At 39.2% G+C, this 27,478-nt stretch overlaps 2 protein-coding genes across 4 annotated transcripts; both read left to right on the top strand.

Annotated features, from left to right (window-relative positions):
- The first annotated feature begins 1,533 nt into the window (after positions 1-1,533).
- On the top strand, positions 1,534-9,501 carry hdac10 (histone deacetylase 10). The gene is made up of 21 exons (XM_035156464.2): positions 1,534-1,715; positions 1,816-1,892; positions 3,112-3,246; positions 3,345-3,441; positions 3,580-3,677; positions 4,260-4,364; positions 4,445-4,513; positions 4,597-4,723; positions 5,123-5,188; positions 5,279-5,338; positions 5,756-5,845; positions 6,048-6,154; positions 6,244-6,311; positions 7,480-7,705; positions 7,805-7,895; positions 8,029-8,114; positions 8,366-8,419; positions 8,506-8,587; positions 8,796-8,984; positions 9,088-9,247; positions 9,345-9,501. Exons 2-21 carry the CDS (start codon positions 1,834-1,836, stop codon positions 9,380-9,382), a joined length of 2,007 nt encoding a protein of 668 aa, XP_035012355.2. The 5' UTR covers positions 1,534-1,715; positions 1,816-1,833; the 3' UTR covers positions 9,383-9,501.
- A 1,281-nt stretch (positions 9,502-10,782) lies between these two features.
- parvb (parvin, beta) lies at positions 10,783-26,263 on the top strand. Of its 3 annotated transcripts, none has more exons than XM_035156496.2 (13): positions 10,783-10,969; positions 18,696-18,785; positions 19,196-19,266; positions 19,371-19,473; positions 21,583-21,723; positions 22,238-22,353; positions 22,717-22,775; positions 22,911-22,930; positions 23,270-23,331; positions 23,459-23,527; positions 23,848-23,949; positions 24,058-24,130; positions 25,829-26,263. In XM_035156496.2, the coding sequence occupies exons 1-13, from the start codon at positions 10,852-10,854 to the stop codon at positions 25,903-25,905; spliced, it is 1,101 nt and encodes a 366-aa protein (XP_035012387.1). In that variant the 5' UTR covers positions 10,783-10,851; the 3' UTR covers positions 25,906-26,263. The 3 variants fall into 3 exon arrangements, with proteins under 3 accessions (XP_035012387.1, XP_035012389.1, XP_035012388.1); XM_035156498.2 differs by lacking the exon at positions 10,783-10,969 and adding an exon at positions 12,943-13,093; XM_035156497.2 differs by lacking the exon at positions 10,783-10,969 and adding an exon at positions 15,710-15,870.
- The last annotated feature ends 1,215 nt before the right edge of the window (positions 26,264-27,478 follow it).

Genomic DNA, 27,478 nt, shown 5'->3' with positions numbered 1-27,478 from the left:
GAGGTCACAGGAACAATGGCAGAACATCCGAAAAGATAACAGCTTATAAATGAAAAAGTCAATCCTCTTAAATCTAGTTTCACCTTGAAGTGTGAGGACATCCAGGCATGTTGCTGCTAAGTAACATTGTACTGTATGTGAAACATTTCACTCATCTCTTAATGTTGAAGACACTCGACATCCACAATGGACTGAATTCCAATGTGGGTCAGACTCAGACTGTGGGAGAAACTATGTCAATATTCTCAAAAGATAAAATGTTCAAATAAATAAACATATTCTTCACATGGACACGAGTTCATAAACCTAATTCCTCCTCCAGTTCTTTCCCACAGGAAAGATGCCATCACTTCCCCAGAGGTGGTCCCTGACTAGAGCAAATATTATTGTTCATATAATCTGTTTTTATATTTTATACCTTTATTTGTTTATTGAATTGTGCTGAACTGTTTTTTATTGTGGTTTTCCCATTAAAATAAGTCGTATAAACTCACATTAGTCGTTTTACTTTTCTGTACTATATGAAAAGGAGGCGTATTGAATAAAAACGGAAATAAAATTATTTTAGAAATGATTTGTCGTTAATCGTTTCATCTCTGCACATGATGGTAAAATCACAATGATAAAAAATTATGAACGGAAAGGGATTTTTAACAATTTTTTTTAACATTTAGTTAGTGAAGATACTTAAGAACATTTTCTCCCTCCAGGCCATCAGGTTTTTTAAACTCTATATATTTCCAACAACCCTCATCATGTCTGTTGACCTGCCTGTTTACACTAATCAGAATGGAGATTTAGGGGTATACACGATTCCTTTCCTGCTCATGTTGGTGTGGAGGTATTTGAGCAGGTGGATATTATAGCCAAACAATCACTGAGAATAAAACAAGTAGAACTACAAATTCAATTAAGCAAAACTGATGCACAGACATTCATTAGGGCATATGCACAATCAACGTGGCAGGAGTACTGGGACATTAATCAAACAAGATGACATCTATATAAAATACAAATACATGTGTGAGGAGGAAGGTGGGCTGGAAGCAAAGTGAGGAAAGCATCATCACTTGTTTGAGAACCATACATTGCATATATAGGCAAGCACCCAACTGGAAAATGCCCACACTGTAGTCAGCCAGAAACAGTTGAGCATCAATAAATCAAATTTTATTTGTAAAGCCCATATTCACAAATCATAATTTGTCGCATAGGGCTTAACAAGGTGTGACATCCTCTGCCATTAACCCTCAAGTGTACATATGTAGAACATGCACTACTTCATTGCAGATAATATGATAGGATCAGGAAAAACAGCGGGCAAGATTTACTGTGACATTATTAAGTTCATAAGAGACACAGATTTGGCTGAAAGGATATAGATTGTATTTATTGATTTATTTTCTGCATGAGCTCTTGTTCCACACTCCAGTCCAGCTGGTGGCGGTAATGCAAGAAGAAAGACGATTGTGCGTTTCGTTTCCGGGAAGCTTTTGATTGGCGGGTACATTGGCCAATAACGCTGCATGAGCCTCACGCCCCCCCCCCCGCTGCAAAGTTGACATGAATGAGCAGCTCTAGTAGTTTAACATATAAAGTGAATACATGTGTGTCTGTGGTTGTGGCTCTGACTCCATCAGCTTCTCCTGCAGACAGGAGAGTGTCGCACTGTGCCGGTGCGTGTGAGCCTCTCTGTTTACAGTGCGAGCTGGTCGGTAAGTGGCAGGATCCGCACTCTCTTCTCTTGGTTACTGCACACATGTAGTTCTCATGCACATGTATGTTTGTTCTTGCACATTTCTCCATGCGACGCAGCTTTGAGGAGCGGCGAAGATGGGAACAGCGTTGATTTACGATGAGGAGATGACCAAATACAAGCTGCTCTGGGTTGAGTGAGTACTCACCAACACTAGTGTATGATGCGTGACGGGGGCTGACCTCTTTATATACAGTCTGTGGGCTATAGTTGCAGTGTACGGTTGCTAGTCCGGTCACTTGGGTTAGGGTCGCTGCGCCGTTACTTCCGGTATTGTAGCAGTCGTTTTTATATTTTTACGTTTATATTATTAAATACAGTCTGGTTTGTGCGCCCTGGATTTATGAAGTTAAAATCACTTCTCCTGTCTTTAGTTTCTCTTGCGGATTCATTATTCATGTGCACTTTGATTTAGTTCTCTTCCTCTTGGCTGTGGCTGCTTAGTCGAACACATGTAAACAAACAAATGTTCAACTCCAAATATTTGAATCTGGCTACACATCAGTGTTTTTACACCGTTTATAAATTAAATGAATGAATAGATTTATATTTGATGTATTTTATATTCATGTAGCATTTTATGTTCTATTGTTAACTTATACATGTTTTTATAAGTACATCCTTATACAATATAAAGTATATTACTATGGAATTTTACCCATTTATAACATCCCAATTATATTTATACTCATTCATATTGTACATACCATGCCTGCCTATGTACTTAACAGTCTATATATGCCTATGTAAGATAAGATAAGTTCAAATTTCCTCATACATAACACAGCATATATCCTCGTGCATCATACTGTGCCACTGCAAGTTACTCAAGTACTTTCTTCTACAAATAATTAGCCATCTGAAGTTTTGTTTTTGTAATTCTATACTTTCACATGTTCTCTAACAAATACATTTTTATGATGTGGAATCAATACATCTTATCTTATCTTAAATGACGTTGCTCTGCCTGTGTTTGTGTCATATGGTTTGTGTGCACAACATAAAGCAAACAAGCAGAACTAAATAAAGCTGATGTCCAGAATCTTTTTCCAGTGTAACAACTACTTTTCAAGATGTGAGATCACAAAAGAGTTTGTGGTTTGCACTGAACATCGATTGTAAAACAAATTTTCAACTGAATTAAATTTGGAATCAAATTGTCAGTACACTAACTTAATTATGTCTTAAGAACCTTGATGATATATTTTTTAAGATAATCCCTAAACTGAACATGGTTAGTGTGTCAGACGTTAGACCTCAATGTATGTTAAATGCTTGTGTATTTACAGTTTGTAGAGAACACAAAAGTCAACCTGTGAATTAAACAAGTGATTGAAATATTTTTCTTTCTACAGTCCAACGTGTAAGATTGAAGTACCCGAGCGTTTAACTGTGAGTCATGAAGCTTTGGTTCAGAGCGGTCTGGCTGATCGCTGTGTCTCCGTACCTGTCCGCAAGGCAACGGATTCAGACATTCTGCGGGTTCACAGGTCAGATACGATGTCGAGAAAGACCTCACACCTGGTTCATGAAGGTGAGATAAATACCTGACATCATTCGGCCTTATGTACTTTTCTGATGCCAACAGTGAGGAGTATTTGGAGGCAGTAAAGAAGACCCCTTACATGACTCTGGAGGACCTGAAGGAGTTCACCCTCCAATATGGAGACGTCTACTTCCACCCAGTTAGTCCCACACTTCATATTCCTCATATGTTGTTAATTCATTCGTGGTTAGAGGAATTATTTTCAGGTTGTGGTGGGAAAAAAGTATGTCATTTTCCTTCCGAACTAATTTCCTTCCTTTCTTACAAACCGTCGTAGAACATCTATCACTGTGCCACGCTGGCTGCCGGAGCTGCTCTGCAACTGGTGGACAGTGTGATGACAGGGAAGGTGAGGAATGGCATGGCTCTGGTCAGGTGAGGCTGTTTAACCAGTTAGACACAGCAGTATATATTAAACAAATACAAAGGAGGCGGTTCACATTGAAATATTGTTAGCCAGTTACCCAGAAAAATCCTGGGAGAACATCTATGAGAGTTACTCCTTCAAGAATTAATAAATACTTTAGAAGAGACGAGCTATGTCCATAGAATACAATAGAAATCTGGAAATAATTCTGTAATTCAAAGATCTATTGAGACAAATACAAAAAAACTTGAGTCAATTATTAAGGGAATAATTATAAAAACAAAACCAACCAGTAAATGATTAATATAACCGGCTAAAGTTCATTCGTCATGTCCACATTTTAGGGCTTGTGTGATTGTCATCGATTAACTTAAGGAGATAAATCTTAGATATGTGGAACTAAAATAGCAAACCATACATATGACAAATCTGTGTCTACTGCTTCACAAATTCTGAATTCAGCTTCTTTTTCTATTTTTTTTATATCCATACAATCTTTTTTTCAGTTTTCAGTAATGACGTCTTACAATTCTTAATTTAGGGGGAAAAACATGACGTGAATCATGAAGTGTATGATTTCTCTGTCCCAGACCACCAGGACACCACAGTATGCGCAGTGCTGCCAATGGTTTCTGTGTGTTCAACAACGTGGCCATAGCAGCTCAATATGCAAAGCAAAAATATGGAGTTAAAAGGTAACATTACTTTTTTTTTATTCTGGTTAGACCATATTGGTTCTGTCTGTCTATTTATTTTCCTCTTCTTGTATTTTCAGGGTGTTGATAGTTGACTGGGATATACATCATGGTCAAGGGGTCCAGTACTGTTTTGAAGATGATCCCAGGTGAGTCTTTGCTAACTGACGAAAGCTGAAATGTTTATGTGGATGTTGTCTTGTCTTCTGACACATGCTGCATTTTGTCTCAGCGTGCTCTACTTCTCATGGCACCGCTACGAGCATCAGAACTTCTGGCCTAAACTCAGAGAATCAGACTTTGACAGTGTCGGCAAAGACAAAGGAGCTGGATTCAATATTAATGTACCATGGAACAAGGTGAGCAACCACAAAAATAAGTTTTTTTTATTTTCTTCTTTGCACAAAAGTTTCTTCCTTTATGTTAGACTCTACTTTTGTGTTGATTATGATTGTGTTGATCATGAAGACTATGATTGAATTTTTTTTACATTTAATGGAATTTGTGCCCTTTAAGAAAAAATGTACCGTAATAGTATTAGTATTTTTCTAGACATGCTACAAAAAATGATTTTATTTAATTAATAAATAAATACATTTACATTTTTACCTTTTTTTTTTTTTTATCATTTAATGCAATGATTTGATATGACCCCCAGGTACAACATGCAGGTTATCCATTCTCAAATTAACTGTCCTTTTAGCACTGATGGTTGCGTGTACATATTTATCTAATAGGTCTCATAATGTTATTTTCAGGTGAAAATGCAGAATAGTGACTATCTTTCAGTCTTCTGCCATCTCGTCTTGCCGGTTGCATACGAGGTGAGTCGAAGGATTCGCACTTTGCTGACAGATGAACAGTCTAATGTGTTAGAAGTGTTTGTCATCTGAGTGTTTTTTCCTTTGTCACAGTTTTGCCCAGACTTGGTGTTGGTGTGTGCCGGCTTCGACTCAGCCATTGGTGACCCAGAGGTACTGCATATAAATTACTTGTTCTTTGTGTATGTGGAATTTATCCAGTAACCCAAGAATGTACTTTGTTAAAATCCCAGTTAGACCACAGCCTCTCTGTGCAGAGTTTGCATGTTCTCCCAATTGGTTTTCCACAGGTACTCCAGTCCCACAGATTGGGGTTACATTAAGTTGGAGATTCTAAATTAACTGTAGGTGTGAATGTGAAAGTGAAAGTTTGTCTGCATGTTTGCCTTGTGATATGCCACCTGCCGTGGCTGTACCCAATCCAGCATCCCCGCTCATGACCCTTACAGGATATAGATAGGATATAGATGATGGATTGGATGAATTTATGAGGTATCCTGTGCTGATGTAGTGTAGTGTGAAACTATGTGTCTAGTGTTGTCTACCACTGTGATGTCTCTTTATTTTCAGGGTGAAATGTGTGCCACTCCGGACATCTTTGCCCACCTCACTCACCTTCTCATGAACCTCGCTGGAGGCAAAGTGTGTGCTGTGCTGGAGGTCAGTTTGTTTATGTCAGGCTACACAAAACACTCCTAAGATGAACACAAGTGCACTGTATCCAAATAGCATTACATTACAGTGCATCTAATCTGTGGGTACATATAGTATATGGCCATATTCACATGATGTTTCGTACTACTACATGTAGTAACCAGTGTGTTTAACAAAAGGATGTAAGAGGTTTCTCTGTGTTTTCCAGGGAGGCTACAACTTGACCTCCCTCGCCCAGTCTGTGTGTCAGACAGTTCAAACGCTGCTCGGAGACCCTGCACCTCGACCTGCCAACCTCCAAGGTCCCTGTAGAAGGTATGTTCTGTCTGTCAGTTGAATTTAGATGTCAGACATTATCTTGTGTGTGTTTTACAACAGTAGTGAAGTTATTTTTCTCTTTTCAGTGCACTCGAGTCCCTTCACTGCGCCCGATCAGCTCACAGGCAGTACTGGTCCTGCCTCAAACATGCAGGTATGACATCCACATCATTATTTAAGAGCTGGAGCGCTTCACCATCTTCACGTCGCTATTTTATATGCATCAGAGTCAGACTGTAATGTTTTTTCAAGGGATCAAAACAATTACAATTACTGCTCTTAAAGCTGGTACCTACGTTACCAACAATGCAATTCTAATAATATGAGTAGGAGTTTGTTTACATCCTCGAGCTGTAGCCTCAAGTAGATATGAGGAGCAGCTAAGGACATCTCGTGAACTCCTTTCAATTCATTGCTTCTTTTAATTTTGTTTTGCTTTTAGTCTCCAGCCCTTGAAGATGCAGACTCAAGTGATGTTTGAGGCTTTGTCAGGCTTTATACAACTTTTTGTGGACAGCCACAAAATAAAAGTCCCATTAAAAATGCTTGATTTTTTTTTTTTTCATCAAGAACCATGAATTATTTCTCTGAGAAATAAGAGTAAATATGGAAATATGTCCTATCTTACGATGTCAACCAAAATGGAAAATAATTGCTCCAAACAACATTTTCATGGGTACTCTCCTGACCACTATCACATCCATGCACCATGTTTTGTGGAAATCTGTCCAGTTTCTGTGTAGTCTTGATGTAATAACGAAAAACAGTATAAGAAAATAAAAGAAAAAAGGTAGAGGGTGTAAGAGGAGAGTTGTGTTGTATGTCATTGTTGTGAAGGATTGCTCCCATGTTTTTCATACTGATGTATTTTATATGGTTAAAAGATGCAGTTAGTTTTTCCATTGTTTTCTATAAAGAGGTCTGACGTGACTGATGACGTCTAAATTACAAAGTGATGAGACAGTCCAGTATGAGGGATTGTTTACAAAAGTAAATTAGCATCTAAGGTTTTAAAGGGGTAGGTGGGTCAGTTGAATCTGAGAAGTCTGTCTCTTTTTTTCCCCTGAGTGTGATGTGTGTTCCATGGTTAATCTCGCTCTGTATAAATTGAGGATGGATTTATTGATTGTTGAGGATGTGGAGTATTTTCCCTGTTTTGCTTAAGGAGGGATATTGCTGTTGAGTCAAGGTTGAAAGGTTTTGAAATTGTCCCAACCAGAGAGATGGTCGGAGTGACAGGAGGTGAAAACAATAACAAAACAATCATGAAATACTCCTAATGTTATCTGCTTTTTAAAATGTTAAATCCCTCTTCCCTCCAGCGGATCTGCCCACCTCTGATATCAGCACCAAACGCTTTAAACTGGCAGAGGAAAAAGAAAAAAAAGAGGATAGCGATAAAGAGACTGTGTGGCCGGAGCCTGATAAACGCTTCGCCCCTGCTGTTGGTGCTGCTGTAGTTCTCCCTGATGGTGTCGCCTGCCCAGACGGATGTCATCCCTTCACTCTATCAGAGGATCTCGACCCATTAATAGTCAACAAACTCAAGTATGGAGCTGCGGTTGTTCTTGATCCTCTGTAGTTAACATGACTTGTAGTTGGCAAATGTATTTCTTGTTATTCACATGGTTGTTTTGCCTCAATAAGGGAGAATTTCCTGGAAGAAGCAGATGACAGAGAAGCTCTCTCGACCCTCTCCAGACTCATCGCCCTGGTAGATAAAATGGAGAAGAATGAGGTAAAGTCATGATAATGGTTTGTCTTGTCTTTTTGAATGATGTGATGTGACCTGTTTGCAAATACATTGTTCACTGTGCTGACCGGCGTACATGAGCTGCAGGCCTCATTTCTATTTAATTATTGCCTCTCAGATCTGCAGCGGCCTGGCGCTGGTCCCTGCAATCTCCATGGCGACGATGTGTGTTGTCCAGCATGCTGCATCTTCACTCAGGAACCGGTATTAACATGTGGATCTTAACTGTACATACTATGACTGTGTTTTTTAAAATAGATTCTCTTTTAGAAATAACACTTCAGGAAATGTGTCACACTTAAAACAGTAGCTCAGGATTTGGGGAAATATGCTCATGTGCTTTTTTGCTGAGAGACAGATAAGAAGATGCATTTTTATTGTTTTTAGTTTTTTTATTAAATTATATTTTATTGCCAAAAAGTATTCAGATTGGATTCTGCTTTCTCTTGCTGCAGGGTTTTGGTTGTGTGTGTCGGAGACTGGAACGTTCCGAAGTTCACTGACGACGGGTGATTATTATTTTTTTATCAAACTTGTGCCTCTTTTGTCTGCAAAGGCACAAACAACATTTAAACAAAAATGTTTCTGTCTGTAGGAAAACACTTGTGTTGCAGTTCAGCAACAAGGAGTCAGAGGAACGTGCAAGCAGATATTACATTCCTGTGCATCTGAAGAAGGTATTGAACTGTGTATTACTGTGTATTATGACACAAGAGTGTACTTGTGTACTATGTGTAAAAAAAATCAAAAAATCAAAATCATGTAAAACTTTTGACTGAACCCGCCCGGCCTGTCGGGTCTGGAGAGGTAGACTCCGGTATCAACACACTTTTGTTTTCAAATTGCCAATGGAAACGCATCCCACATGTACTTGTCGTCCTCCAGGGCTTCAGTGACGTATCTGGGTTCATGCAGGCAGTGATGGGTCTCCTCCTGCCTTTGGGTTACCAGTACGACCCCAGTCTGGTTGTGTTGGTTCGGATGTCTGACAGCGGACTGTGTGACAGCGTGTGGCAACAACTAACAGGTCTGCTGCAGGGCCTCGCACAAGGACACACACTGGTGCTCATGCAGGTAAGAACACAGGGGTACATAGAAGTCTTGTAAATGCCATCTCATTCTTCACTGGTGTTGAAGTGCTTGTTTTTATCTCGCTAGTATTTTGCTTTTCTTCTAGGACAATGAGAAGGAATGTGTGGGACCCACTGCCTCCTCCCTCCTCGGGGACCCTGCTCCCTCTTTGGGGCCACTCCTGGCCCCTCTATCAGAGGATGTGGAGTCTGTGGAGAAACTGAGAGACAGACTGAAGGCAGAGTGGAAACTCCTGCAGAACACAGGTGAGTCCACAGCAGCAGCATCATATAAAATGAAACATGCAGAGCTTTTAAAGTTACCTGTTGTATATTAACTTGAGTTTCCGTTTCCTAAAAACAGCACAAGACACAGGAAGAGATGCTGAGGGCCGAAGCTGATCCTGCTCTTCTTTTTCTTTTTAATTAATGAAAACATTGTGAATCCCATGATTTATGTAATTAATGCATCGAGACGGCTTTTGATACACGAATTAAAAACATAACAACCAAGTTTTAAAGCTGTCAAATGTTTGGTTTTTTTACATTCGTAAACTTTGGGAAAATTGGAACAAACACTGTTTTATGAATTCTGATGGAATGAAAAGTGCAATTTAAATATTTTAGAGCCTAGAAATAATACATAGATAGCACTAGGTTACATCCAACGAAAAGGTTTCGAATTATTTACCAGCTTCATTAATCCATGGACATTTCACATTTTTGTCAGCACTTCTCCGAAGTATAGAATAATAATCTCTAATATTGTCATTACATTGTCATTTTTGCTTCAAGGCCTCCTGTTATAAGATGTCGTTTTGTCCCTCAGCTGATAAGCTGCTTTGGATAAAAATATGAGTTGATGTAAATATAATTCCATGTGGATTTTACACATGCTGCACAATGACCAAACAACAGAGGGGGATTTTACAGATGGGCTTTGTTAAAACCACATGCAGAAAAAGCTGATAAGTAACATTACTGCACACAGGAAAAATAAATATATGAAGAGCTTTGAAAATTAATTTCAATACTTTTTTTCCTTAAAGGTGAAATTACCATTTTAAAGACTTTACATCACTCAAAGAAGCTCTGTAAACTGATCATTTACTTTGTGCATAAGTCTAGATCTGAAAAGAAACTATTAACTATAACTTTAAGAAAACTACAGTATTTCCATATGAAATGTAGTGTAGCAGAAGGGTAAAGTATCATAAAATGGAAATACCAGGCCTACCTTGTAGTAACTGAGTAGATATACTTGTTTTCTGTCTACCACTGGCTTTAAAACTAAATAAAAGTACAGCTTTTATTACCTACAGGCCAACAAGTTAAGTTTTGATCTGTATTTGTTTGATAGTTGGCAGGATTATGTTAAAAGTACTCAACTGATTTTCATGAAATTCTGTAGAGGGGTGGGGCATGACCCGAGGAAGAGCCCTGTTCATTTTTGCGCAGATGATCATTTTTGTTTTTGACAAGTGACTGATTTCTGAGATGATGATTGATGGATCTTAATGTTTAGGAGGCTGATATTTGAGTGTGTGCAATTTGGAGCAGATCCAGATAAAAACCAGTTTCACAAGCAGCCTGTTGACTTGGTATGGACCCTGCTGAGTGCCCCTCCAGTTTTATATGGAAAACCCTGTCAATGATGTCCCTCACCCTGCCGCGAGGTGGCGCTGTGGTGCGATCCGTCGATGAAAGAAGCAGATGAAGTGAACATGTGAGTCATTGAGCAGCGCTGCTCTCCTCAGCCCGTGTCTGTCTGTGTCTTCGCTCTGATTGGATCCTGAATGCATCACAGAGAAGAGGAGTGACACACACACACACACACACACTGACAGAGTCCCCCCTGGAAGAAGAAGAAGATGTCTGGGACTCCGACCACAGCTGCGAACCCACAGTCCGCCAAACTGAAGAAGGAGGAATCTTCTTTCCTCGGTAAATTAGGAGGAACCCTGGGGCGTAAGAAGAAATCTAAAGAGGGTGAGTGGCACACAGAAGATGCTCTTTGTTTATTATTGATACTGGGATGTTATGAAAGCCCTCTGTGTGTGTGTGTGTGTGTGTGTGTGTGTGTGAGAGAGAGAGAGAGAGAGAGTGTGTGTGTGTGTGTGTGTGTGTGTTTCTGTCCATGGTGCTGCAGCAGCAACATGATGAAGTGGAGTGTTCTCCTGCTGTGGGACGTCCCTGCAGCTCAGGCATGATTCACTGAGATATTCAGCGTTTTCACATCACTTCAATTCACAGAGCTCCTCTATTCAACATAACCTGGCTCGCTACTGTCAGTAAATCATGAAGCATGATGTGCACTGTGATCTTGATGTCCCAGTGTTTGTGTGAGAGGCGGGACAAAGGCTGCCAGCAGCTCCACGGTCATTCACCATGAGGTAACAAACAGAAATAGAGGCCAGGGTCAGTGAGCGGTGACAGGAATGTAAGGTTATGAAGCAGATAGACGTGTAAGAGGATTACACCTCTGACTTTATTCTGTGGTCTACACACAAACTCACCGAGTCCTCTCGTCTCACCAGTTGTTGACCAAACTACTATTTTCTGCCCCTCACACATGCCTCTCACTGTCTGGACAGCTGCAGGGTTTAACAAGTCAGTGTGTGTGTGTGTGTGTGTGTGTGTGTGTGTGTGTGTGTGTGTGTGTGTGTGTGTGTGTGTGTTTTCACAGCCATGTGTTTGTCATCACCATTAAAGCAGGACCAACAGCAGGAGTTTTTTCTAATTGTTTAAGAGCCTCCTTAAAGTCCACAACATGATTGAATATCAGATCCAATATGTCTGTTTTGGGGGAATTGTCTAGAATATGATGTACAAAACATGCACAACATGTTTCCTCTGATGGACTGTGCTCCCACTCAGGAGTTTGTTTCACAGAACCTTCCCAATTTTGGGAAGAAATGTGTTAAATGATGCACAAGACCTCATCATAAAGCCTCAGTGAAGTACTGCAACAATATGGTATAGATTATAGAATAGTAATCATTCATGACTAATGACTGCAACATGCAACTTCACCAGTAGATGTCACTAAATTCTACACACCGAACCTTTAAATATATATTTGTATTGTAGACTGCTGGTTGGTCACAAAGGCAGATTGTCCCTTGGCAATATGGGCATTTTTTATTATTTTATATAAACTCATTGATTAACAGGACAAAAAATTAGCGATATGACAATAACAATAACAAGAATTCGCTGTAGCACTGATTAACATAATACTTTCCAGACAGGGTGGAATAATATGAGGAATGGTAATATTTGTTTCCAATATTAAAGACATTTAAGGGAAAACACTGCACATTTTATCCGTTTTTTAAAATGATCAATTGCTACATTAAAATGTCCATCCTAGTAATCCCCCCTCACATTGAGCATTTTGTTGTCGCAATAAACTTTAATGAAAGACCTTTGTTTTGCCTGCTTATGGCTCAAAGTCAGTGCTGTAGGTGAGGATTGCTCAGTGTTCACAGAAGGGGAACCCCCGTGGCCAAAGTGGATTTTATAGCTCAGGTGAAAGGTCAGAGACAATCTAATGAATTTAGAAACAGTAAGAAGTGAAAGTACGTGGGGGTGAATGCTGCTGAGGCGGCATAGCTTGTTGCCTCACTGCTGCTGTTGCGGTTTCTGTTAGTTTTGGGTGTGGTACATCATATTCTTTAGGGAACACACCCAGCAGAGAAGACTGGCCACCAGAAAAGCTGCTTCACTTTAGCTGAATAATCATTAACAGTTCAAGCAGCCATACATCTGTTGAAGTGCAATGTCAAACCCTCCTCTGACCCTGGTTTTGCATAGAACATGTTTCTTCTGTGAGATATAAAAGACAATTCCTGAAGTTGGAGGCCTGGTTTATGTGTCTGGCTCTGTAGATTGTGATAAACTAAAGGAAGTGTGCGTCTCTCTGACAAGTCTCTGTGCAGTGCAGGGCTGTAAAAATAACAATAACAGTGAAGTGAAGGCAAGAAGCAGGGTCTTGCTTATTAAGGACTGTGAGGACAAGTGTCAGGTCACAGCCTCGCAATACTATCATAGTGTGGAGAGTATTTACAACATACATCTAAAACACAAGTTCCATGATGGATTCTGATAAGAGTAAGTCATCTCTTATGCTTTTTCTATCCTGTTTATTCTTGTTTTTTTTTTTACAAATTTAACCGACTTTGTCTTTTAAAAAATTGAGTACAATATACATTAATGAAGGTATTGTTCATATGTTGAACTTGACCAAGATAGTATAATTTGTATATTTTATCTTGTTGCTTTGCTTCTTCAGCTCTTAATTGATACTGGTGATTAATGAATTGAACTTGCTGTGAAAACCTCTTCAAACTAATACATACAATAACATTTCCAGATTGCTGGCAAAATTATATTGACTTGACAGTTATGTTATTAACAGTCATTATCTAGTAAATGTACTGATATTGAGAGGGTGTAAGAGAAACCAAAAAATATACATAATAAGCAGAGTTGCTGTTTCAAGCAAATATGCAAATAGGGTCGTGTCAGTTAGATTTTATTAGAGTGTCACCAATAAACTAGCTGAGCTGATAGCTTATTAATATGAGTTTCAAAATATGTTGATATTACAAGAGATCGTGATTCAGAATAACCACAGATGTGGAATGTTCCTTTCACTCAGTTCTGTCCATTGTCACAATTCAAGACAAATGTTGCAAAATTTAAAAGACTATTATCAAAAATGTTTGTTCGTGTTATGTTTTTAAGTAAAACAAAAAAAATTATTATCAGCAGATAGTTTACATGTTTTGAAATGACTCTCAAGCAATATTATTGCAACAAATTTATTTTAGCCTGAACAAGGTTCAACTTCCTCTATCCTTTAACTCTTGATTTGAATCAGCACATCAAAAAAACTTCAATCCAGATTTTTTTAAGGAATCATTTCAAAATGCTTTCCACAGGAAGATGTTTTAGACTGACAGGAAGGTAAATATGGTCCCCACGAGAATTAGTGATAGTTTTACTTTTGAAACGGTCTTGTACTGTTTAAATATTCATGTGATACAGCAGCTGTGTTCTCATATTCCATGTCTCATGTCTTCTCTGGATCTCTGCTTCCCTTCACTTGCTGTTGGGGAGGAATATTGGAGTGTTTACTTCTCTCTGGGTGTGGTGTGTTGTACACTTGTGTTGGACCCGGTCATTGCAGTGATAGTCCTAAGGGGGATTTGCTGTTGGATATAGTATATGAATACTGTGAGGAAGACCTAGGGCTGAACAAAATTCTTTGCCATGATGGTGTGCACTTGGTTTTCTATAGTTTTGAATTAAGGGAAGAAATTAGGAAGAGCAACAGAGGTGATGAATCCCTCCTCCGGGGCAATAGGAGGAGTATGTCCAGATTAGACAGTAGATCCTGTGATTTATCGGTTGTTGGATACAAATCATAGATATGCACAGATATGAAAACTTTTATTTTATAGAATAATCAATGCAGAAAATGTGTTGATTTACATTTTACATTAAAAGCTAGTTTATGTTCTTAATTCGATTGTGTTCAAATTGTGTTTTCTTTTTATTTATAGCTATCTACAATAAAGTTTATGATTAAACTGTATTATTTCTTTGTCATAAGAGGTTGATAATGACATCTTAGGAATCAGAAATTCTTAACCCACAAAAATCCATATTTTTTGGGCTTAAACAGAAATAGCAGTAGCACAGCATTAACTAAATATAACGATTAATGAATATTAGGTGTCATAGGTCAGATCATGTTCTCTGATGTTTAATATCTGCTGAAGGCCCCATGTGGAAAAGACTCAGAGACACTGTCATCTCCTGGCGGCTGTTACTCACTGGTGCCTCTGTTGGTGTAAATAACCGCAGCTATATTTAAGGTCCAGTCTGTCTCCTCCATACTGCAGCATTATTTATATCTCCCCCCCTGTGCCCCCCCCCAGGGAGCAGTGGAACCAAAGGAGACAGGGTCGATTTACTCTGTTGTTTATGATGCTGGCTGATTAAGTTTAGAGCCAATTTCCTCTAAAGCAAAAAAAAATAATCATCTTTATTTTCTACATTAATCACTGTGTACTTTTACATAAAGCTTAGTAAAACCGCTGAGGAGCTTTTTGCTTGAATTAATGCAGTGAAGCTGACGTAAGATAAATGTTCTCGGCTGCAGGCTTTAGTGCACGTTTGTTAACAGGAGTACAGCAGCAGCGTGATTGGTCATCGGCTGCAGCAGAACACGTTAAAGGCTCGTTGAAAGAGTTTGTCAATGAAATAAGTCGGCTCGCTCAGGTTTGTGTGAAATTAGTAGATTTGAACAGTAAGTTATAAAGGAGGTCATTGTTTTTGTGAGGAAATACTATTTATGAGGGTTAAAACGCTATAATGCACTCATAACACACATAGTGGATATCTAGTCGATACTACCTGTGACATCTGTCCTGTGTCCACTGCTCAGAGGTTCCTGCTGCGTCGCAGTGGAGTTCAGTGCCTTGTGTTCTGTGTGACATCTCCTTCCTATCACACACACACACACACACACACACACACACACACACACACACACACACACACACACACACACACACACACACACACACACACACACACACACACACACACACACACACACGTACGACCAACACAAACCTCCCTGCATCTCTGGTAACTGGACCGCAGAGGTGGGGTGGAGGGCTGTGACAGAAATAAACACGTGATGACGCCCCTGCCACTGTCCAGCCCCAACCTACTGAGGTTCACACACTCGCGCACACCCTGAACGTACATACACCTTACTTTCTACCTTTGCTCGTGGCCATCGGGGGGGAACCCGCAGGTTTATGGTAGAGACATGGCGGGGCTGCTGTGTGGGACCAAGAGAAAGAAACAAGGTAATGTGGTTTTTCAGAATGCTTGGCTTTGAGGAACTTGGACGTGGAAATTAGGAAGTAGGATCTGTTACCTTCAAAATGTGATGTTATACTTGTTGTGAGAGGTCAACAAGTTGTGTCCACTGTCACCGTAAAAATTAGTACTTTTTAGAATTGACTTTGGTTGTTTTACGAGGGAAGCTGTTAAATGTCTGTGCTGGTGATTGAAAGAATTATAATTTCCACATCATTCTGCATACATCTGTAGTGGTGATTTAAATATATTAGCCATTTTAACAGATTTTCCTTGACTATGTGACTGAAGCTCTGTCCAGCTCAGTGCAAAGCAGCAGTAATCCAGTCAGATGTACTCAGAGGGAGGAAGCAGCACAATTATGATGAAATGGCTCTGTAATTACAAAGCAAACTGCTGATCTGATGTGAGGTCCAGGGCTCGGGTCTGCTCCCATCTCGTACGAGAAGCCTGAATCAGATACTAACTCTGTGGGGACGTCTCTCTGTACAGGCTTTGAAGTCTGGATTGTACATAAACACACTGTTCTAGACCCTCTTTCATTTTATTCTCAATTAGAGAAACAATGATTTTACGTGTTTTAATTTGAAAAAAGTGCAGCTTTTTTCAGCCCTTGCATCTCCACCTTATAAATAGCCGGGTCAATGGCCGATTTGAGAGTATTGATTGTGGTGCAGCCTGTTGGAGGTCTTACAAATTGAAATGGTGGATGATAAAAGCAACGTGGCCATTAAGGGGAAGAAAGCCTTTAAATCCCAGGAGTGTCTCTGCAGTCAGAAGTGAAAGCACCTCAGCAGAAATGGACTTTCTGTGTCTCGTCTCGTTTTTAATCAGAGTTAATGGCCCAGTTTCAGACTAAGTCCTGATTCCAAGGATATTTCAGTGTGTGGGTAGTGATAAGTCAGCATATTGTAGGCTGGTACTGAAAAATGACACATATTACTGTTAAATTCCAAGATACATGCTCAGATGTGTGGACACTATGTGCCATGATCCAGTCTGCAGAGAGGAAAGAGGTTCACAGGCTGGAGAAGTGAGGAAGTGACAGACGTGTGACGGCTCTGGCAGCAGCTCAGAATCAACACACAGCTTGATAAGCTTATCCACCACTGCAGTCGTCCTAGAGTTTCCTATTATTCTAAAATGCTGCAGCGCAAGTAGATGGACGAAACTCTTAAATTCTTAAATATATAATTAACTTATTCCACCTTGGTCAATAAACTGTCGACAATATATCTCAGCTCATATTCTTTGGAATTAAGTATGAGATAGAAAAGTTTAAATTAAATTTTAAAGAGTCTATTGAAATGACCTATATGTTGTCTTTTGTTTCAGTGGAGATGCCGTGAACAAAAGATTGTTGTTCAATAAATGTTTTCCACTTAAAAAAGGATACAAATACAAAAATAAGATAAAAATTTAACTTAAAGTAAAGGCTCAATGAATGTGTTACTATAGTAGCACAACTTGAAGAGCACATTCCCCACCCAGGCTAACGCCCTAACTCGACATGTTAAAGACGAGGAAAAGAATTCCTGGATTTGCCCAAAATTTGATGAGGTCTTCCTTGGGTCCTACCCCACCCCTCCATAAAGTGCATGGAAGTCTCTTCAGGAGTCTTTAGGTAATCCTGCTGGCAGAGACAGGCCGACAGACGGCATTAAAAACATGACCTCCTCGATCGAGGTAATTATCAGCAAAATGCTTTTAAGTCTATAAGTGAAAAGGCAGAATGACCCCTATCAGTGTCATACAGTATATAATAGTTATGACTTATGCAAGAGCTTTAACCACATACAATATCTGGTGGGGATTGTGGCTAATTCTAACTACAGTTCTAGATGTTTTAAAAATAACATAATATTTCATCTAAAACATCTCAATTTGCAAAGTTAACTATCGCGATAGTACTGTAATAAAACATAATTTTGTTTACCTCTGCAACTAAATTGAGCAGAAGCATAAACTAGTAGAACATTTAGAAAGGAAAAAAGTAAAAAGTTCGATTAACTATTGTTAATCTAATCTCAACCTCATTTGCTAAAATTTGGCTCATGATTGCGTCTATAATGGAAGAGTGGATAAAAACTGAAACCCCCCCGCACTCTTTTTTGTGCACTTGTGACACTTATTTTTTCTTTTTTCATTTAATTGATCTGCAAGAGAAATAATTGATTTAATAACTAATAAGACTTTATTTATGTCGTACTTTTCATACAAACGAAATTTAACACAAAGTGCTTCACATAAAAACAACCTCCATCAAGTTCACACACACACACACACACACACACACACACACACACACACACACACACACACACACACACACACACACACACACACACACACACACACACACACACACACACACACACACACACACACACACAGCAAAGGCTTAATAGAGCAAATAAAAACACGAACTGAGAAAATGTCTTCAGGACTTTTACAAGTGTCCATAGGCAACTGGACCATGCCCCGCCCCTCAAAGACGCCCCACCTCCCATCCAAGGGGTCTCCCCAGCTTTAACCAACCAGCAGGGGCATTAACATCTGTGGGTTTTATATGTAACTACCTACTGAAATCCGGGACAAGAGGCGAAACATCCCCAGCAAACACAAGCCAGCCCAGGTGCCCATGCACACCTGCCCATCTCCCAAATATACCAATGAGGAAACACTAGAGGCAGAATTAAAAAGAAAAATCCAAACATCTAATGTTTTCCTGCTGATTTGTTTTTTATTGAATTTGTTGCACGTTGAACTGTTTTCTGAAAGGTTCATGGTTTTTGTGTTTTTGTCTGTCCAGTGAGCGACCTCCACGAGGAGGGCAAGAATGCCATCAACGCTCCAATGCTTCCCACAGGGACCGACATCCATCCAGAGGACACACTGCTGGGTACATACACACATTAAAACACATGTGTTTGACATTATTATTACCTGATTGTGTAAAATACATTTTTTTAAATCATGACTGGACATTGCAATGCTCTTGAACTGCTGTCTCTGACATTTTCAACTTCTCAAAACATGTGTTTGTGAGCTGACTGTCAGAGGTGAGTGAGGTTACAGGGAAATATGATTGCAACATGTTGACTAATGGAGACAGTGACTATACAGGAGCAGGAAATGAAAGTGGGTGGGGCTGGAGACGCCTCTGTCGTCTGTCACCATGTGAACCACTGTTGACTGTAGATTTGCATTTGTGATGGACAACATGATGTCCCACTATCTAAATGTGTTTGGAATTTAACAGGAAATCTGAGTTTCACACTGACTCATTTTGTCTCACATTGTCTCCATCAGAGGAAAACGCTGAGAGGATCATGTTGGACCCAACATCGAGGGACAATCTTAAATTTAAAGATCTATTGAAGGTGGTCGCACAGACATCATGATTTCTCTTCTGCATAATCAGAGCAGTAAAAATTGAAGGTGTAACTTGAGGAAGAGGTTTCATTGCATTTCGACATGTTTCCAGGTTCTGATCGACTGGATCAACAGTGAGTTGGAGGAAGACAGGATCATAGTCAAAGACCTGGAGGAGGACTGCTATGATGGACAAGTGCTGCAGAAGTTATTTGGTGAGGACATCTTTATTCATACAGCTTCTATTGGCCATCAATGTGCCATGTACCAGAATGTAAAATATTTAGATAAGGGGAAATAGAAACCTGCAGACAGACGTATTTTCAGCAGAACAACAAGCTGCACCATCCCATAAGGAGTCAAATCACAAATATCAGAGACAGTTACACAATCAATAATTGATTGTTTAATTGATTAATAATATGTCCTTTCATACTGTGAGTTTGTTGCCTCACAAAGGTCCATGATGAAAACATTTTATTTTCCATAAACATAGTGTTGACATTAAACAGCAATTACAATTTATTTATCCTTTTAACAAGATAGAAGACACCACTGTATTTTGTTTATTAGTAGAAGTGCACCAGTAATTCACCAAGTATACAGTGTTGTCTTGAATTATAATTAAACTTGCTGTGGTTTATATTTTTCTGTTCTTCTTGTCACGATCTTCAATTTAAAGTTTTTCCTAATATCAAACTCCTGCTTGATACGACAGATCAACATGGTTCACAGTAAAGAAACGTTGCTTCCTTCATTCTATCATATTCACTTAAAATACTTTTTTTTTCCTTCTGAAACATTTGAAGGAAAACACAATAAACGGTCCATGAACACAACATAAATGTTCTATTACATTTCAATATTCTTTCATCCAGTGTCCACTGTGATACATGTGTATTCACCAGTGTGCTGCTGCTTCACCATCAGTGGTTTGTGACAGGCTCCCCCTTCTGTTGGTTACGTGTCATAGCATGTTTAGATTAATTTGTTGGTGGCACCTACAGTATCTCATGTTTTTCTGTAGGCTCGACAAAATATATCTACCAAATTAATATAGAGTTCATATCATTGAAATAGTAAAAAAAAATATATATATACATTTATGCAATAGTTGCAATTATTGATTAGATTGACATTTTAATATGTATATGTAACACAAGTAGCAGAACTCTGTGTTCTGTGGTTTGTTTCTTATTGCTTCATTTTGCATTTCATACGTTAAACATCAGATTCTATTCTTTCTCCACCATGAATTATTATTTTTGTGTCATCAAAGAGAAAACTCACACGCTCAAACTCTCTCTTCACTTTCCCTTCATATTATTTTTATCTCCACAATACAGATGATTTCTTCTTCTTATTATTTGTTCTCTCACATATTATCTCTTGTTTTAATTTCACGTGCTTTGTGTGTCTGTTATTATTTAACTTCTTTAAATTACTTCCTGTGTGCCTCCTTCATGCTTTTTGCCTGTGTCCAATCATCTTGTATATTTAGTCTCCGTGTTCCCAGTCCTCTTCGTCTGTTCGGCTCCTCAGTGTTTCCTCATGCTTCTGTCCCCTCATCTTCCTCAGTATCTTTAGAGCTGTTGTTTCTGTTTGCATCTTTCTGCCTGATTCCTCTGTAAACCTGTTTATTCCACATTAAATGATCCTCACTGCTACTGACTGCTTTGGTGCATTGTGCGTCCAGGCCACAACACATAACACATATGAAATAGGACTGATGTATCATTGCATTTGTTTCAGAAGTGTCAACAACAACAATTAAAACACACAGCAGGACACATTTTATAAAGTGCTGTGCGATTTCTTGCACTTCCCTTAAAGCCCCCTTTTTTTGTTTTCACACTGCTTTAGCACTTTTGCACCTTATGTAATCTCACTGTGTGGCATCAGTGCCCAATCTGGATTTCTGTTTTTAATCAGTGCGGCTGCTACTGCCTTTAAAAAAACTAAAACAATACTTGAACCCACGCAGTGGAGATAAGCCTCTTATTTCTCCTTAGAGCAAGAGCTGTTGTCTTGAAGATCTGTTTATGATACAGGCAGGAAAAAGGACCTGTTTTGTTCTGCAACTTTTTGGGGTTTGAAGTACTTTTGATGTGACTTTGGTCTTTTATGACTCCCCTTGAAATATCTTCTGAGCATTTGCAGCTTCCTGATTCAGACTATTTTCTTAAAATCACAAGCATTTCTCACATTTAGTGGCGTTCAAGAAAGTACTGCTGCATGATAATATCTGCAGTTATTCATGATTTGTGTTTGCCTCCGGGTTTGACCTGACACTATTGCATCTCGACCTCTCCCCTTGTCGACAGAGAAGTTGTCGGGCAGGAAGCTGAACGTGGCCGAGGTGACCCAGTCGGAGATCGGCCAGAAGCAGAAGCTGCAGACGGTTCTAGAGGCCGTGAACGAACTGCTGAGGCCTCATGGCTGGACCAGCGAGTGGAGTGTGGACTGTGAGTTTAACTCTAACCTCAGTCGTGTGCTGTTTAGGTGAAATTTAGAATGACACTTCAGTGACATTGGTGAAATTACAAGAGACAGATTAATGAAAGAATAATCTGAATTAAGGCATCAGAGGACGAAATGTCTTGACTTTAATATTTTAGTATGGACCAGGCTTAAAAAATATAAGACTCATCCCAATTCCATAGTATCCTGAACTTTAAAATGTTGGAATATCCCTTTATCACATTACTGACTCTTTATTTGCATTCCAGATGGTGATTTATAATCATGAGCTATATAGCATGAGTTATGAGTAACTCTACAAACATCAGAATGTTCCTACAGGAGCTGATGCCAGACTTGTGTGAATCTGTTCTTCATCAGTTACTTTTTTGCAGCTTTTTTAATTCTTTTCTGTCTTAAAAAACACCAGCTGTTACCTTTCACATTTAAAAAAAAAACTCCTCTCCACATGATGTCAGCTTTTTGTGCGACAGAGCTGACGTGATTTTACTGTTCCAGCGATCCACTCGAAGAACCTGGTGGCTATCGTCTATCTGCTGGTGGCCCTCGCGATGCACTTCCAGGCCCCCATCAGGCTGCCCGAGCACGTCTCTGTCCAGGTGGTGGTGGTCAAGGTAAAGTGGCCTGTCAGCCTCGGACAGATGTTTTTATTCATTTTATTCAACCTAGATTTCACCAGGAAAGCCTCACTCATTAAAATATGAACAATATGAAGAGGGTACAGGCTATGCGCTGTGAAGATAAGCAGCTTGAATAACATGAGACCGATAACAGGAAATATGGCCCAAAATCTGAATTAAACATAGATGCATTTACAGAATTGCAAATACCATTTTTGACATCATTAAATCACATAATAAATCAAATATTTCTTAGATCTTTTTTGTTTTTCCTCTTTGTCTTATCTGTATATGAGATTACCAGAATCTGCATCAACAGCTTGAGTTGATCTCTCCTGTCCCCTTTGATTTGAGCAGAAACGAGAGGGCATCCTGCAAACTGCTCTAGTGACCAAAGAGCTGACGAGCACCACAGAGTAAGAGCTGATGCAGTTTCCTGTACACGTGACCCTGTGGTCACTGTTATTAATGTGTAAATATGAATGGCTGGTGAATGGTGCACACAGACTGGAAAATGTAATGATTTTAAAATCTGTCTCTTTTTGTTTCAGAATGATGATGGGAAGATTTGGTGAGTGCCAGCCTCAAACATGATCTGTTTCATGAGATAGTTTTATAGAAGTGTCCTTTTTAGTTTTAGCATTTCCCTGCTCAAAGGAATAGTTCAACATTATGGGAAATAAAAACTTCTGCTTTCTTTTTTAGACCAAGTCATTTCAGTACATCTGAACGCCCCTGATTGAAACCAAACTTTGTTGTTTTATGCTTTGGTGTTGTTTTCGCCGTATCTAAGCTGCTAAACTGAATTAGCTGCCTGCTGCATGTAGACTTATTTTTACAAAAAACTGATATTATTATAAATATTCATTTACGTATCTAATATCTTTGAATCCTCGCTTCTCCACAACAGAGAGGGATGCGTTTGACACCTTGTTGGATCATGCACCTGACAAGCTCAACGTTGTAAAATCGGTAAATAAAATATACTTCCTTTCTTTGCATGATAAAGGATTTTAGGCTATAACCACTTGAAATGTGAGATTTTATAATTATCCTTAAAGAAACAGAGGGTGTAATATTCTCGTCGTCTTTTTAACAGTCGCTCATCACCTTTGTGAACAAGCACCTGAACAAGCTGAACCTGGAAGTGACTGAGCTGGAATCTCAGGTAGGAGATCCAATGGTTTATCTGAAGTATTTTAGCCAGGCGATCCAGTGAGATATTGAAATGATCATTAATATCACACACCTGTTATGTAACAGGTTCTTATCTTCTCTCCTTCCCTTCATTTGCATTTTCAGATTTTAATATTCAAGATTAATTTTATCCAAATCTGATCTAGGTATACAGTTTCATCAGTGTATGTATATGCTTTATGTTTGTGTGTGTGTGTGTGTGTGTGTGTGTGTGTGTGTGTGTGTGTGTGTGTGTGTGTGTGTGTGTGTGTGTGTGTGTGTGTGTGTGTGTGTGTGTGTGTGTGTGTCCAGTTTGCTGATGGAGTGTACCTCATACTGCTGATGGGGTTGCTGGAAGACTACTTTGTCCCTCTGTACAACTTCTTCCTCACCCCTGAGAGCTTTGAACAGAAGGTGAGTTCAGCCTCAACAAGGGAAACGACCTTGATAAATTGTAAGATTTGTATCAATATGATAGTCTAATAAAAGGAGAGTATATTAATTAGCTTTGTTTCCCCTCAGGTTCACAATGTGGCGTTTGCCTTTGAGCTGATGCAGGACGGAGGCCTGAAGAAACCCAAAGCCAGACCAGAAGGTAATTTACTAACAGAGATATATCCCATTATTACAAGATCAGATAAAATACATTAAAAGAGAATTTTCCAGAGAAGATTTCGTGGAGACTGAGTGAGAGTACGTGTCTGACTTGTACTGAGAGAAAGGCAATGAATGGTTGATATAGCCGTCTTTATGAAGTTTGTCCAGTAGATGGAAACCTTGCTTTATCTTTAAACTGTAGCACTGGAGGGATGGTGCTGAGGTTAGATAGCCTTCAGCTCCACTTTGTTGTCCAGGCTGATCCCTGCTGAAGAGAGAGGAATTGAAATACGTGGCTTCATGTTGTAATACTTTGACAAAAAGACAAGTTAGTGTTTTCCCCTGTCTTCCAGAGACATCATCTGCATGGTCCTTGAAGAGTACGAAGTGTTTTCACACTCACTGAAAAGTACTCATACCTTCAGGATGTGTGATTTCACACCCTTCAACAAATTAACCTGTCAAGCTATAATCAGTATGTCACTTCACGGAAATGCTCCAATTTGGCCTCTCACTTTAATCCACAGAATTTGATAGTGACATTTTAGATTAAAAAATCAGATTTATTTGTTGGGTAGTTTAAAGAGAAATTCAAAAATTCAGTATAAGTACTGCCCCTCAGTTTAGAGACGTTAATCCCACTAACGTCTACACTACAGTTAAGCCTATATATTGAATTCTATATATTACCCAGTATATTGAACAGTATATTACCCTCTTAAACTGTATGTACTTATATAATTATCACAGATACTTCACATTTTATTCACTACTTAAATCTTAACGTGTATTTGTCTTTTAAAACATCCACATTTACCTTTTGTTCTGCATTGTCATGTGACATATTCACTATCCCATGTTCTGTATTAACTGATATGAACGTTTGCCTTTATGTATTTAAAAATTCCTATTCTTTTTATTCTTTATTTATTTATATATTTCTCCATTTCATTATACTTACACTATACCATCTTAAGAGATTAAAATGACTCGCTCCCCGCTTCAATGTTATTTCAAAAGCGTGCAGATCTCGGACTTAAGTATTCAGGGTTTTTGCAGTAAGTGAAAACATTACAGCTGTTCGCTTCATAGCTGCTCTTCCAGTAAAGTATATGTGTTTGTGATCAGCCGTGGGTTTGTGTGCCTGTGCACCCTCATTATAAATGAAAGCGGAGCGCCATTAATGATATCAACAGTGTCAGCCGGGCTAACAGGGGAATGCACAAGATAAGGAGCATAGGGCACGTTAGTTTAGATGTTGATGCAGTGGCACCGCTGTAACAAATGGTGTCTGGCTGGAATCCCTTTAAATAGACCTGGTCGGAATGAGAGATTACAATGAGCAATAAGCAACTTATGTAGAACACCATGGTACTGAGAGGGAACAAAGTGTTTTCATGCCTTTGAGTCTCTACTGGTGAGAAGTAATACATCATTTCTTTGGGGCTATTTTGAAATCCCATTTCATTTTCAAAATTACAAATTGCACTTTGATGGAAAGTCGTCCGACAGAAATCATAGCGGAGGCTGCTTTGTATTTAAAATAATGTTTTTCTCCTGAGTCTCAGTTTTTCTTTCCTCCACGGATCCAATTTTTTTTCATGTCAAAAGGTCTAAATATTCTGAAACTCCTCCAAGCAGTTCAGGTTTGGCACACTCCAATGATCTCTGCTTTGTCTCAATTTCTGTTTTACAGATGTTGTCAACCTGAACCTCAAGTCCACCCTCAGGGTTCTCTACAACCTGTTCACCAACTACAAGAACTCTGAGTGAACTCGTCCGCTGCTGCCTGCTGATACGACTCTGAACACTGTGCTGATATTATATATTACAGTCTGGACACTGGAGGCCGACTGGGAATGAAGGTCGTTATGTGTGACTTAAAAAGACACAGGGGGAGCCGCCTGAGAAGGGCTCTGAATGTTTTATATCTTCCCTAAATGTCAGTGTTTTTTCGTCTGTCCTTAAGTGCAACACAGGAAACTGTGCAACCTTTATCCCTGCATTTGGGCAGCATCTAGAAACTGTCAGAACTCAGTTGCATATCCTTCAGATTATTTAAGGAAGATACAAATTTTGTTATTATTATATATTATATAGTGTCTAATAAAGCTTTGTATGAATATTAAAAGAATGGTTGCCTTTTTGCGAAATATGCTTATTTACAGCACCTTTTCTAGTCTCTTTGAACAGTGGGACAGGCCAAAGTGTGGGCTAAGCAACAGTTATACACAAACATGACAATGTGAATACATAAAAGAAACTAGAGCATTTAACTCCACCGATGTCCAGCAGTCCCCTTGAATTCAACCAAGCTGCACTAGATCTGTGGGGAATGTCTAAAAACGCCCTCATCATGTCCATCATCTCACAATGTTACAGAAAGAAAAGAAAATTCCTGGATCTGCCTCCTGATCCTGATCCAGATCCGGATCCACACCAAAATTCTTCTCTGAAATCCACATCCCATTCTACCAAGTTTTGTGGTAATCTATAGAGTAGTTTTTGCGTAATCCTGCTGACAAACAGACAGAGAAACAAACAAACCCAGATGAAAAAGAAAGCCATGTTTTATCTTTGAAGCATTGTCTTTGCCGTCTTGCAGAGCTGCGAAATGGGAAATCACAGAGTTGACTTCAACACATACAATGGATAGACAGACCGAGAATGAAAGACAGACACCATCCCTCTCTCATCAAACACCTGTTTCACTCCAAACAGCAGGGGGCCCAACTCTTGTTGTGTCCCTCCCATGGTCCACAATATAGGAGTTATCTGCTGGGAGCTTGGCTGTACAACATATAAGAGCCAGAATGGCTGCAAGAAATAAAAAATGAACCATCAGCATGATAAACACCTGAAAGTATTCAACTCTTGACCTTTCACACCAGATGTGTAATTCCTCAGCCAGACAAAGTCACAGCTGATGCAAACCAAGGAAATATTTCTTACCGTGTCTCCATGATTTCCACGGCAGTCAGTCAGTACAAACGTTCGCTAATCCCCAGACTTTATCCTCCTTTTCTATTATCACACACACACAAGTTTTATATTTCAGAGTCACTGAAGTATTCTGCAATTTTCCTGTTACCATTTACTGCTTCCCACTTCCACCTCTCCCTGTCCCAAGAGATCCACAATGTAGGAATTGGGGTGAGTGGAGTTCAATTTATAGAATAAATTCTAACTTCAAATTATAATTTAATATTGTGAATTAAAAAAGACAAACAAATAGAACAACTTCTGATGAATATTAACTTGCATAGTATAACTATTTACCTGGCTTTAAACCAATGCAGCTTGGCATCCTGTTTTTATAGATAAGCCAGGTTATTGAGATTTATGT

The sequence above is a fragment of the Hippoglossus stenolepis genome, chromosome 5, assembly GCF_022539355.2.
Source record: "Hippoglossus stenolepis isolate QCI-W04-F060 chromosome 5, HSTE1.2, whole genome shotgun sequence".
Classification (NCBI taxonomy): Eukaryota; Metazoa; Chordata; class Actinopteri; order Pleuronectiformes; family Pleuronectidae; genus Hippoglossus; species Hippoglossus stenolepis.
Note: the sequence above shows the minus strand (reverse complement) of the source record. Positions and strands in the feature narration are given on the sequence as shown.